The 14,282-nt window shown below is 37.7% G+C and overlaps 1 protein-coding gene across 2 annotated transcripts; it reads right to left on the reverse strand.

Annotated features, from left to right (window-relative positions):
• Positions 1 to 1,071: 1,071 nt before the first annotated feature.
• Ambn (ameloblastin) lies at positions 1,072 to 13,530 on the reverse strand. 2 transcript variants are annotated; one of them, XM_041671643.1, is made up of 11 exons: positions 13,516 to 13,530; positions 12,656 to 12,724; positions 10,206 to 10,271; positions 8,829 to 8,876; positions 8,008 to 8,118; positions 6,493 to 6,690; positions 5,425 to 5,463; positions 4,935 to 4,994; positions 4,788 to 4,832; positions 4,355 to 4,399; positions 1,072 to 1,590 (listed from the first exon to the last, which is right to left on the reverse strand). In XM_041671643.1, the coding sequence occupies exons 1-11, from the start codon at positions 13,528 to 13,530 to the stop codon at positions 1,072 to 1,074; spliced, it is 1,215 nt and encodes a 404-aa protein (XP_041527577.1). The 2 variants fall into 2 exon arrangements, with proteins under 2 accessions (XP_041527577.1, XP_041527576.1); XM_041671642.1 differs by having other exon boundaries at positions 6,493 to 6,735.
• Between the last annotated feature and the right edge of the window lie 752 nt (positions 13,531 to 14,282).

The raw sequence follows: 14,282 nt of genomic DNA on the forward strand, positions 1-14,282 counted from the left end.
CACATGTGCCATGGTACGCTTGTAGATGTTGGAGGACAACTTTTGGGAGTCACTTCTCTTCCACCATGTGAGTCCCTGGGGACCAGTCTCAGGTCGTCAGGCCTGGTGGTGAGTGTCTTTACCTGCTGAGCTGCCTGGCTCGCCCTCACGAGCATTTTCTCCATGGTACCAGGGTTTGGTCTTTCCATGGAACTTTGGCAATGTATAGTAGGCCTGAGCACGTTTTTTATTTTTTGCAGCATTGTGAGATGATGTATGTATAGTAACTGAGCTTGCCGTAGACTGACTGTTTTGTTATTACTGTGACTATTGGTCAGTTGTGACAATCCTCATTTCTGAAGGATGGGACCATAAACCTGATGCCTTGCACAGTGCCTAGGGCTTATGTAGATCTTCAGAGAACTTTGGATAAAATAAATTAGCTAAAATAAGTTATTGAATAGCAAACAAGGGATGAGTATGCTTTTCTTAACTATTTAAGTACATATAAATAATAAGCATACAATTCAGTGTATGACATTTTCAGTGAGAAAAATCCTTTATTTAAAACAGGCCAATTGCCTTTTCTTTTCCTAGATTAAATCAAATAGTCTACAAATAAGAATTTTAAATCCAATATATGAAACCCAATAATATCAGTCAGGGCTCTCCACCAATCACCATTTAATAAGGTTTAAATGAAATACTTTAGAATTCTGAAACTAAGTGCTTTTGCTTAGAGAAAGAAGCAGTGTCACATTTCCTGGGTATAATGATGTCAGACTAGTAAGAGAAATTCCATAATGCCTAAGACAGCTAAGTGCTAGACCACCAAGCGCTGAGAGTCAGACTTTCTCGGATATCATTAATAGTATTTCTAAGTCAAGGAGACAGTTGATATATTTTATTTCAGTAAGAATGGAAGCAAGAAGGGACCTACTCTATTTCTAGCCACTTGTATTTATTAATACATGCTTAGTGCTCTTGGTACCTTCACTGTGGAAGGGTAGTAAGTGTTTTAGCATCAAGGTAACTATGGGGACAAAGCTGGAAAGCTTGTGCAGACACAAAGTAGCGGCTATCTCAAGATCATCAGGGCTCTTGGAAACGCCAGGCGTTGTGCACTTTGTTTCCAGGCATCAGTGGCTGCTGAGTGTCTGGGGACATGGTGATATCCACGGTTGCTTCTCCATCACCTAGGGGTGTGGTAGCATCAGCTCCATAGGTTTCATAAACTTCTGCTAATTCGGGGGTGATCAGTGGGTCAGCAGCTGCAGGGGTGACCCCAAAGAGTTCCTGCCTTTGGCCTCCAGGACCCCTTGCCATGCTGGGAATGTCATTGGGGAAAGCAAGGAGTCCTGCATGGGCACCAGGTGCCATTTGTGAAAGGAGAGCTGGGTTTTCCCGGTTGCCTGGATTAGCCTCTTGCAGCGGAGAGCCTTCTGGACCCTCTCCCTTCTCAGGGCCTTTGGTTACGGAAACCGGAGAATCTACTTCCACAGTGAAGTCTCCGCCTTTGGGTGAATTGGGATTCAGTCCCCTAAGGGTTTGCCTGAAGCCTCCAAATCCTGGGAACAGAGTTCCATAGGCCATGGGATTTGCTCTTCCTCCCTGAAAAAATAAATATCCATTGATGACACAATTATTGTGTGTTACTAATTCCATGTAATTATACCTGGTATGTTCCCTGAGAAGCTACAGACACTAGCGGAGCAGGGATGTGGCTGACTGCCTAGTGAAAGCACACATTCTTACAGAAACCCACTTTGTAATATAGTGGAGAGGATTCTGTTCTTATCTGGGTTGGGGGAATCCACTTCCAGGAAGGGCTGGTAGAGACTCTGCCATCTTATCATTAAGAAAACAGTGAGTAAAAGTCTGCCTTTTCCTTCTATTGTTGAGAGGGTTTGTGCCCAGTCTTCCTGTAACTTGTTATGACTGTCCCATGGATATCCCTGGGAGGTTTTTTTTCCTTTTTCCTTCCTTCCTTCCTTCCTTCCTTCCTTCCTTCCTTCCTTCCTTCTTTCCTTCCAAAGGAAATGGAGGATCAGTGGATCTAGGGGAGAGGAAAAGGGCTGATCCATAACTACCTTGGTTGAAGAGGAGTGTTCTGGAGGATCTTGCCCATGGTAGTTTTCAGTATCCCTCAAATACAGCTCAATGTGTGAGTTTTATTAATAGCATTTATTTATGTATTTTATATCCTGGCCACAGTTTCTCCTTTCTCCTCCCTTCTCTCCTGCCAGTCCTTCTCATACTTCACTCTGTCTCCACCCTTCTCCCCAATCCACTCCTCCTCCATTTCGTTTAGAAAAGGCCAGGTCTCCCATGAATGTCAACAAAGCATGGCATATCAAGTTTCAGTAAGACTAAGCACATTCTCATATATTAAGGCTGGGCAAGATGACCCAGTATGAGGAGTAGGATTCTTTGTGTGAGTTTGACTCTTATGCTTCACCATGGATCCCTTCTCCCTCCCTCCCTCCCTCCCTCCCTCCCTCCCTCCCTCCCTCCCTCCCTCCCTCCTCTTCTTTCTCCTTTGCCCCTTCCCTCCAGTTCTCTTCTCCCTCTCAGATCCTTTCCTTTCCTTTCCCCTCTTTTCCCTCCTCCTCTTCCTCCCCTCCTCCCTTCTGTCTTCTCTCTCTTTCCCCTTCCCTCTCTCTTCCTCTCCTTCCCTTTTCTTCCCCTCCTCCACCTCTTTCTCCCCTCTTTCCTTTTTTCCTACTCTCTCCCTTCCCTTCCTTCTCCTCATATTCTGTTCCTTCCTTCTCTTTTCCTTAAATTAAAAAAAACAAACTATAAGAAAATATTGATTTCTCTGGAGGAAACATTTCCTCTGTGGATGTATTCTCGAATTCTAAACTTAACATGTTTCTTTTGCTACCATGACCATGGGAACCAAAATCTAGGACTATTCATATTTGAGCAGAGCTGTGCAATTTCTTCACTGTTTTGACTCATTTTAAATCTCACCTTTAGTTTTTCCACTATCTTATTGTGTTTTTCATAAACAATCACAAACTCTTTTGAGGATGAGACAAAATATAATTAGATTCACTAATAAGATGGTAATTAGTATTTATCTTGGAGATTTAATTTTTAACTGGTTGTGTTGGTAGTATATAAATAAAATACTCCTTTCATCCACTTTCCTTGGCTTTCATATCATCTCATCTAAAGCTGGCTCTGTGACCCCCTGGCCTGGGCCGTCTGACTTTCCTTCATCTTTTCCTTTAATAACATGGTCATTTGCCCTTATCCTTTGTATCTGACATCATCCGCATGGTACCTGTCATTAGATCGCTAAGCTCCATAGAATGTTGTATGTATCTGGCACACAGAAGGCACTAACAAATGGTCAGATGGCAGTCTTCTTTAGTGATAGCATGTGTCCATGTATTAATTAGTGGGCCATCTCATTGACAATGACTTGTTAACTTGATATGGTTTTAGTTTCATTTGCATCCTAATACATGCAACTAGTAGACAGTTCTGAGAGAAAAGGTCAAATTATGTGAGGTTATTGATCTCAAATCTGAAAATTTTAACATGCACTAGCAACAAAACGGTAGGCTCTCATTGACTTAAAATAATATATTCTCACTGGCTTAATATGCTTTATAATTATCAAAACTTAAATTCAGAATTTTTTCCTTTTTGTTTTTTTACTTTTAAGGGCTGAAATACTTTTGATCTTGTTTTGGAGATACTAGTCCTAAAGGCATGGGATGTCTGTATGAAGCACACACTTTTTTTTTTTGACTCTGAAGTGTCTGCAGCTAATTGTATTGACCTCTTTTTGAGGAGAGGTGACTCTTCTGCTCACATACAAGGAGTGGGACAAAACCCTAGGCCCAGAAATGGCCAACACTCAGTACAAATGATTAGAAAATGTGATGAAAAACAAATATTTTTGAGACAGGGTCTTGTGCAGTCAAGTCTGACCTTGATCTCTTGATCCTCCTGCCTCCACGTCCCGAGTACTGGAATTTTATGCATCACCACCATTCTCAGCTCTGTAATGTTTTAAATCTGTTCTTAAAAATGTATTTATTTATTATGTATATAGTATTCTGTCTGCAGGCAAGAAGAGGGAGCCCAATCAAATTACAGATGTTTGTGAGCCACCTTATGGCTGCTGGGAATTGAACTCAGGACCTCTGGAAGAGCAGCCAGAGCTCTTAACCTCTGAGCCATCTCTCCAGCTCCATTTTAAATGTTTTGATACTGCTTTGTAGTCAAGCTTTCAGTTCTGGAGTAGAACAACCCGAGTCTAGTGGTCCTACAGGTACTTTTATGTCATTGCCTCTTGTAGGCAGAAGTCTGTAGCTGTTCTGGACCATTGCTTTAAGAAGAGTTAGAAGGTAGTACTCACAGGCATTTCTTCTGAACTCATGAAGCCAATTCTGCCAGGAGCATTCTGTTTAAAAAGAAACAATGCATCATTTTATGAACTAGAAGTCCTTCTGACTTTCCTATCTACCCAAGACAAAGTAAAAACAAACAAACAAACTAGTATTCCCCTAAGACTTAGTAGTGCTGTGTCCAGAGGCAGAGAGCTGAGTTGTTATTAAGTAAATAGAGCCAATCTGACAGATTTAAAATGAACTTTTTCTTTAATGCCATTGTGTGTGTGTCTGTCTAGAATTATGCAAATAGAGAAGTGTGCCATCTTACTATTTAAATAATAAATAAATGTAGATATTTAGGGAATATTTATTTGAAATAGTTTGTGTTTGGTATGAATTCTGATTTTTAGCCCTGAAGATGATATCTATTTTATGCTCTTTTACAGAAGATGAACTTACCAATTGGTTTGCTCCATAAGACATGTAAAACATTCCTGGGTAAAACTAAGCAGAACAAAATAGTTATATAAAAAAGTGAATCTTCCCAAGATAGATCTTTTAAGTAAGTTTCAAACACGGAAGTAGAAGTAGGAGACAGAGACTTACAGCTGATGGTTTATTGTGTGCCATTGGTCCCCGAGATATGGAACGCGCTATCTGGAACACCTTTAACAGGTAGAAATCGTAGCAGTTGATCAACACAGGCAAATACTCACTGCAACAACTTTTTTTTTTTTTTTTTTTTTTTTTTTGGTTTTTCGAGACAGGGTTTCTCTGTGGTTTTGGAGCCTGTCCTGGAACTAGCTCTTGTAGACCAGGCTGGTCTTGAACTCACAGAGATCCGCCTGCTTCTGCCTCCTGAGTGCTGGGATTAAAGGCGTGCGCCACCACCGCCCGGCACTGCAACAACTTTTAAGAGCTCCAGGAACATATTTTTTGATTGATCAATGTGAAAATTAGTACTTAATGGTTAATAAAAAAGAAACTCAGAAATATTCCACATACATAGTTAAATAAGAAAATAAATCATCTAAGCTTTTTAAGATATAGAGATACTTTTTCTCTATGACAGTATCTCATTGAGATCTGTACTTACTGTTGGAAACTGTGGATCAGCAAAGTCCATTAGTGGGACCTGTATCATGAAGAAGTAGTGAAACTTATCAGTCAAAACAGACAAATGGATTACTCACTTACCTTGTTTGTAATTACAGTACAGCAGTCTAAAATGTTTCTCTGTTTTACCCTGTTTAAGTCTTGGGATGACCTATGCCTTCACAACTGTCTTTTACTGACATGTCTCAAGTGAACCTGTGGGGAACATGTCTATCATGGCTTTGCTGCACGTTAAAGAGGAAATGGTAGTGAGTGTTGGAATCAGCACATACTTGAGTGGTTTGAAGTCTGGCTCTGCCGCTTAGTTTTAGTGTAATCCTTGGAGAATTTTGTAGCTTCTAAAAATTTGTTTTTATTATGTTTGTTTGTTTATTGTTTTCCTGAGTCAGGGTTTGTTTTTCTGTGGAGCCCTGGCTATCCTGGAACTTGCTCTGTAAAGCAGGTTAGTCTTAAACTCAGAGATCCATTTACCTCTGCCTCTTGAGTGTTGGGATTAAAGTTGTGCTTTAAGCCCAGCATCATCTTAGGTTTAAAAAGTTTCATAATATTTCTCTTTTTAGGGTTGTAGTCAGGGTGATAGGAGGGAATATTAAATGCCTGCTACATAGTATTGGTAGCTGCACGACACCTTTCTTTTTCTGTCCATTGTTCTTTTCTTTACATCATTACAAGGTAATCTTTCACATCTGCATTTTATCTGCAGAAATATAATAATCCAATATTCTTTTTGTTATGCAGAGGGAACAATTACTGTGCTAAGTATTATCAACACTGAAAAACCCAAGGTAGTGAGCCTGGACATCTCTGGACTGTCTTATTCCAAAGAGATGGTTCTATCAGGACAAGTTTAGAGATGCAGATCTTTTGGAATCTGTGCCATTGCTGATAGCAAGAATTAGAAATGGATATAGATGTCTATGAAAGAATATTAACAAAGTATTCATCTTTTAGTGTTTTAGGCCCAAGAGATATGAGTATTTAATTACGTCCTTTCAGTTAATTTTCCTTTCGTTGTGTTCTGGATCCTGATCTGCTGTCAGAGAGTTACCTCAGGTGTTGGTGTGTTCTCTGCTGGCACGTCCTGCGGCTGATCATCTGCTGCTGTCAGTTCTCCTTCCTGCAAGGGCAGCTGTCCAGGGTGCATTGGAGGCTGAGGCCCTGGCTTCTGGGGTGTGACCTGGACACCAGTTGCTGCAGTGGGCTGGAGGAAGGGTTTCAGTCCTGGCTGGTGAGGCTGCAGGGATGGCTGTGATGGGAGAGGTGGGGGATGCACAGGCAAAGAATATTCATACTGTAGAGAAATTTGAAAAGAATGTCAGAAAGAGATGGTTCATTGAACCATGGTGCCTAGAATTTCTACAGCAAAGTGCTTGGATGTTTGCTGTTTGGAAGGGAGTAGTCTCGAAGCAGAGTTTATGCAGGAGGTGGAGGCAGTGCACTTGGGAAAGTTTTAAGTGTACTTACCCCTCTTGCTTTGATGGGACCATTGTTTCTTGGTGTGCAGAAATCTATGTGTCTGAACTTTCTGGTAGAATGACTCATTTTTCTCCTCTGGGTAACCACCACTATCTGTATATCTTTATTTCACCATTTTCTTACTAGATTATAGAATTTGTCACAAACTTCTCCCTAAGTCAACTGACAAAGAACAATATCTTATCTTTATTCCCCCTTTATTAATATGGCTACTAATAAGTGCTCAGTGTATATGGGTATGTACTTAATATATTTTTGTGGCTTAATAAAAGGATAAATTCTTTTAAAATACTCAAACTTTTTTTTTATCATAAATGTACTTTGGAAACAACCAAGTGAAGAGATGACCACTGATAACGTAATTTCTGTGGTCGGTGTGGCCTTGTAGATAATGCTGATATGGAAATCCATGTAGTTTTAAAAGTAACTGTTGCACTACCATGTGATCTTTTTGGAAATTATTTGTGATTGGATACATAATAGTTGTAGGTTAATTGCTAGAACTGGTTTGGAAGTCTCATATTAACTTGGCTCTGCTTCTGTCTTCAGCCATTGCCCATGCATCAGCTCCCATAGCATTCATTACTACTATCTCAATTAACACCTTAAATATGTCCCATCATGAGCCTTATTTTTTATCCCCAAACCACGGTTTGGACAATATGCTTATTAGGAACCTAGTAAATTACAGTTGATAGATTGATATATTTATTGGTTTCTCTCATGGTGTTGTCATTTAGGATGGTTTATTGTCATTTGATCTTTAGGTAATTATTTAGGAAATTTTGATGAAAATGTATATTGTCCAGTGTAGAATATGTTTTTATTTCTGAGGTTTTTTATTGTTACTGATGTCTTTACTGTGGATCTCTTACTTCAGAGGCTATTTAAAAATGCAAGTTTGTTTTAAAATTGAAAAATTTCCTGAGTAACAGCAGTTATAGGAGTTTATTTATTTGGTACTAGGGGACAGTTTTTTTATTTATTACTAATTTGTATCTGTTGCTAGTAGGTATCAATTTCAAGAAGAGAAGTAGGAAAAGATCTTGAAGCTTGGAGTTTGAACACATGGATGCAATTAGCTTACCTGTTGGGTTTCATGTTCTGTTGGTCTTATCCATGGAAAAGAGCTATGCGGTGGGAGGAGACCATGCAGCCATAAAGTATTAAGTGCTTTCCCGAAGCCGAGTCTGGAATACTGACAGGAAGGAGGAAAACATACATATGCTTCAGTATTAGGAGATAGGAACAAAAAGAAAAGCGATACTGCTTGATATAAAATGGATAAATCAATTTTCCCTTCCAACAAAATTAAATTATGTTCTGGGCCAAGTCACAATATACCATATTCTTGGTTCAGATTTAGCAATTGGGGATTTGTGTTTGGGGCCATTTAACAAAATTATTAGTGTAAGAAATGGTTTTGTCTTCCTTAAGGAAATTCACTGCATGCATTCTGATGGTTGATTTTTTTGGTGTTTTGAGACAGGATTATAGTACACCAGTCACTAGATTGGTCTTGAACTTGCACTCTTTCTGCTTCAGTCTTCTGAGTGCTGGACATAGTGTTTTTACTTTCCTTTGCCTTCACGTAACTCTGCTACTCTAGTTCGTCTTTTCACACTGACCGTGTAACCCAGGCTGGCTCAGAACGCACAGCATTCTTCCTGCTGTAGTCTCCAGCCACTGGGATTGAAGGAGTGAGGCCCATGTGTGGCTATCACAATTTTTTTTGTTTTAGTCTTTTTAAATCATTCATTTCTTCCCTTAATGTTTAGGTATTGCCAATTAATAAACAAATGTTCTCAATTACTGTGCTGTTGCTGTCACAGCCTCCATCCATAAATATTCATAATAAATATTTGAAAATAAAGTTTCATGAAGATCTCATTCATCTCCAATAGTTACCTGAGAAAGTGCATTGAGTCCCTGCAAGCTCCCCAACTGTCTCATTGTCTATAAAAAAAAGGTGGGTTAGTGTTCTAACATATGTTAGATGTTCATATAACAGTTGATTTCTTATGATGTTTAATATTATCAAAACAAATTTTGGGGTAGGTCAACTTGAATAAATCTAAAGCAGACACAAATTATCACTGAAAGAAAGAAATGTAGACTAGCTTTGCTGTTGACATGGTCAGTCTGTGAAAATATTGAGCTTGCTTTTGCCATTCATTACATGGGAAAATACTAGTTGTGTCAAATTGAGACATAGGAAAATAGCTCATTCAATAGCACATTCAATACAAGAACATTTATGAGAATGTTGATTTATCAACTCTTTTTTTCTGATTTAAATTATTTTAATTTACTTATTTTACAAAATCAGCCTGAAAAAGAATTTGGAAAAACAGGCAATACAAATAAACTCTCACTTCTTCCCCCCCAGCCCAAAAGGACCTCAATATAATAGATATTAAACATTGTAAGAGGTAGTATCTAGGTAGACTGCTAATAATGCAATTATTTCTATAGAAAGTAAATTTAATTTTTTTTTGAGAATGGGTCTCCATGTAGAGCCCAAGTTGGTCTCCAACTCATGATTACCCTTCTTGCCTCAGTCTTCCTGTTTGTTGGGATTACAGGTGAACTCTACATGCCTGGCCTAGAGTCACCTTTTAAATAGGAAAAGAATAATATTGCTTGCATTGAATTTGAGCTTAAACATGAGGGAGAACCTCAATGAAGTTAGCTTTCCTTGAAAAATAACTATCTGGCCCGTATATGTCCTGACTGCTCTCGGATGACAAAATTAACTCTGTGAAAAATTGTGATACTTACCATCCCACAGGTACTTTCTGTTAGCTTTTTCATTATAAAGCCTTCCTGTTTTACTATGTTTTTCTAAACTAATGTTAATGCTACTAGTAGGAACTTTCTTAACAGCTAAACTTTGTGCAAGTATGCTTGTGTCATGAGAGCTTTATTGTCTAAGATATATGCAGCAGAGCTAAAGGAAAGCTCTTTCCAACTACAGAATAATATGTTTCAACCGCTACAGTAGTTAATGTACATATATTAAGTATTAATTACTAGTGTTGCTTTGATTCCCATATAAATGACCTAAAACTTAAAGTATCTCAGAGTTTAAAACCGAAGTGGCATTCATAAGATAAAATTGTAATGAATAACATTAATATTTTAGAAATTCTCAGAATGACAGCCAAAGATTTCTGGACTAGGAAGAGTGATAAACAGTATATCATATCTATATACAATCAGAAACATGCTAGTATAGACATTGTATATATATGACTAATATATAAAATAACTAATGATACATACCTCAAGACTCAAACTAGCCATGCCAGGAGGTGCCATGTTTGGAGCCCCAGGTTGTTGAGGAAATGCCTAAATAGAGATAGGAATGATCTTGAGATCTTTGCTAAGAAACTTTTCCAAATGCATGTTTGTAGTAGGAGGTCACTGATGAATGGAGCTTCTAGCAGAGAAGCTACCGTATTGGTTTATTACTCAGATGATTTGGTTTTTCAAACAGAACGAAGACTTCAAGTCATCTGGAGAAATTGTTATAGTTAGTAATTTTGCTCCCACATTTTTTTTGTGTTCATTGTAATACTGTGTTGCTCTTAAAGGAAACTGATTTACAATGAGAAATATATAAGGAAACAAAATACAAGAGTTCTTTATAGTCTTAAATATGACTAAATGTAAAAGCAAAAGAGATACATAAGCTGAATTTTCTTGTGCTGAATGTCTGTGATTTTGACTACGGGATATGGTATGAGGTTATGCATTGAGAAAAGTTATGTGACCTTTTCTTGCCTCCCATTCAAAAGGCCTCTGTGATATTATTTAAAGATTATTCATAGATCTGTGTTTAAACTTTTAGGTCATGGTCTGGATATATGGCTCAGCAGTTAAGAGCACCTGTTGTTTTTCCAGAAGACCTGGGTTTGGTTTCCAGCATCCATGTCAGATGGCTCACAACCATCTGTAATGCTAGCTCTAGGAGATTTGATGCCTCTGATCTCTTCAGGTACCTGCACTCATGTGCACACACCCACATGCAGACACACACACATTGATATAAACAGAAATAATAAAATTATATCTTTACCCTTTTTGATCATACAATGGGTATTTTTTCTGCAAAAAAACATTCCAGTACCAAGTACTATGCTATTGTAAAGCATATTTAAAAGTAGCTTTCTAAAAATATAAAATACTTCTCTTTCTAAGCATTTTTAATTTTTTCATATATTAATATGCACCAATAACAGTGTCCAAGAGAGGGTGGAGACGGGAAGAGTAGAATTAGAGAAACTAGATTTTTAAGTTTAAAGTTTTTTAAAAAATTATTTACTTATTTATTTTAGACAAGCTTATGGGATTTAGCTCAGGATGGCCCTGAACTTGTTATGTAGCCAAGGCTGGCTTCTAATTCACAATATTGCCTGCTTCCTATTTTCTTGATCAATTCTGTGCTACCTTACCTTCCAGAAAATGGGATTTTGAGAATTTTGATTTCATGGATATTCTCATTTACCTAGTATTGAGATTTTAATTTTTCCTTCTTTCATTTATACTTCAAGTACCTTTTTGTCTGACTGCCCATTCATCTCACATATATGGAACATTGGGATCCCTTTCCTTCATTAATAAGAGGCTTCCATTCTGTACCTTTTTAGTCCTTAACTTTTACATACAAGTACAACCCTACTTTCTGAGTCATGGTGCAAATTTTTCCAAAACTTCATTTTGGCTGTATGTTAAAGGGAAGCCACTAAAATGGGCAGTAAACACTTTTGGTAGAGAAGCAAATGAATTTGTGAAGACAAGGAAAGAGATTCTGTGAGCCTGTGTGCAGCGTGGGTACCAGAAGATGTTCAGAATTTGGGGATATTCTGATAGCAGAGCCACCTTCACCCTCATTTTTAAGTGTCCTAATCCCACATTTTAAAGAGCTCTAGCTACAGGACAAAGTAGTTTGCGTATACCTGCTCCAAGTCGTGAATTGAAGAGGAGCATGATTTACATGGAGATAAGTAGACAGAGATGCATTTCCTGTGGGGCATTAAAAGCAGAAACATCTGCTCTGATGGGTAGACACTTGGCAAACAAGTGATTTTCCCCATTCCTCAGTGTGACTCTGCACTACTCAAATGTGAATCACTATATATTGAAAGAATGCCAATGTTTTAGGTTGTTGATGGATGGCTGAAGTCGACCCCAGTCTCAGTTATCATACAACACCAAGTTTGGTAGCCCCCTCAATTTTTCTTTCATTTAGAAATTCCTGTTGCATGGTGGAATTACTAAATGTGCCAACTAATTACTAGCTTTACATGAAAGTACGTGCTTTAATTTTATAACCTTGTAATGTTGCTAATATAAAGAGACATATACTTTTCCCCCTAAGAGATTTTTTTTCTGTTTTCATTTCAATTTCATATGATAGCAAGGAACTTGATAATAGAATAGCATAACGAGAACTATGATAATTTAGTCTGCTAACTTTTCAAAGAGTGAAAGGAGACATAGAAATTGTCTCTGAAATATTCTAAAATATTGTTTGGAGTAGAAAAATTGTATTTGCCTTATTGCTTTTAGAGGATAAGGTGGATGTCTGGCCACTGCAATTTTGGATTCACCAGGAGCTACACAGTGTATTATATCAAGTGAGTTTGTGCCTGGACCCTCAGACAGTCTCCCCAAGATTTCTTTAGTCAGTCAGACTCGGGAGCCTGAGAGATCCCCTGGGACAGACTTACCGGCACTGCCAGGCTCATTTTCACTAGGGACAGGAACAGAATCAGGCCCTTCATTTTGAAAAGTGGAATCTAAAACACAGTTGGGTTAGGAAATTACATCAGGTAGAATTGCATTCATAATGGTCAATATATATTTCTAAGAGTGAGTGTCTGTTCTTCTAAAGACAATCAGGTAAAAAAAGCAAATAAACAATAAACAACAACAAACTACAAAGCAAAGTGTTGCTAAGCAAGTGGTTCCTGGGATGAAATGATGAACAGTTAAAATATGTAGCTGAGTACTTGTCTTTATGAAGCTACAATCTAAATGAACATTTAAGAGCAACCTCCAGGAATATTCTTTAAGTGCTATTCATAAAATGGGTCTAGCAACCACCATTCACAGAATTTTATTCTTTGTTTAAACTCAGATAAATTTGAAATCCATTTAAAATACAGTCTAATAATACAGAACCATTTCAACACTTAGAACTTTCAAGTTAAAGTTGAGTATATTTATCCCCTTTGATATTAGTAATTTTTCTTCCTAAAATGAATAATCTTATTACAAAAATGATATTTTGTAAGTTCAAAAGGCCCTTTACTTGGGCATGAATGCACATCTGATTAGCACATGTGGTCATCCTCCAGACTTTTATACATTAGACAACGTCACTAATAGTCACAAACTTTTTTAAAACGTTTTACAAATAAGTTTATTTTCTTAGCTGAATGATATTATTGAACATTCTAGCGGTTGAAATAGACTGTTATTCAGCATCTTTTAATAAATGAAGACAAATTTTCTTTGTAAAGGTTATCTGGAGAGAGGAAAAGAGAATTTACAGCAGATATATGGAAATGAGAAAATCACATTTTACCTTAGATGCTGACATTCACTGTGCTCTCAGGCCTGATGATGCCAATCAAAATAGTTCTAAGAAAAGTAAATTAATTTTTTTTCTGGACTGTGCCTGGGGCTCTCTCTGTGTCTCTCATTCCAGAAAGATCAGAAACCTTTATTTAAAGCACCAATCCACCAATCAAAGTGAAGCAAATGCAGGAAAAAAACTGTGCTCCTGCAATTAGTCCACACCCTTTTATTGCATGTGAGAACACTGGGCCTGTAGGGTCTCGTTATTTTAAATTGTAACTCAGCCCCTGTATTTATTCAGAGAACTCGATTGCAGGGAAGACAGTGAGGGGATAATGGACACCGGCTTTGAAGACAATCATTTTGGTGAGCTTGGGGAAATATATGTAAAATAGGTAGAAAACAAGCCATTATCTGTTTTGTGCAAGTGTTTATCTATAGATAAAGCTAGTTACCTAATGCCAGCATTCTCAAGATTTTTGACCCTCATGTTTTTCATGGTAAAAGTAATTTCCCGCCCCCACCCGACCAACACATACACCCTAGAGTGAAACACTAAAATACCTTCTAGAGCTTGAAAGGAAAGATGAAAATGTTAACTAGATGCTGAAAAATTTGTGAATTTTCTCCCTCTTGGAATTTTCTAGGTATTTTCATCTGAGGATAATTGGCTAGAGATAACCATTTAAAAAAAAAGAAATTTAAATTGATTCCTCTGCAAGAATTACAGAAAATCTTTGATGCATATTCTTTTCTGGGAGAGGAAGAAAATTT

The sequence above is a fragment of the Microtus oregoni genome, unplaced genomic scaffold (genome assembly GCF_018167655.1).
Source record: "Microtus oregoni isolate MIOR12 unplaced genomic scaffold, Mior012 000021F_ref0000039, whole genome shotgun sequence".
Classification (NCBI taxonomy): domain Eukaryota; kingdom Metazoa; phylum Chordata; class Mammalia; order Rodentia; family Cricetidae; genus Microtus; species Microtus oregoni.

Excerpts from the sequence above, each read along its gene's own strand:
- Ambn (XM_041671642.1), bottom strand. Across the intron at positions 4,995-5,424 it reads CTGATCCACAGTTTCCAACA|GTGTTCCAGATAGCGCGTTC; the intron begins GTAAGTACAGAT and ends TACCTGTTAAAG. Across the intron at positions 4,833-4,934 it reads CACACAATAAACCATCAGCT|TTTTACCCAGGAATGTTTTA; the intron begins GTAAGTCTCTGT and ends TGTTCTGCTTAG.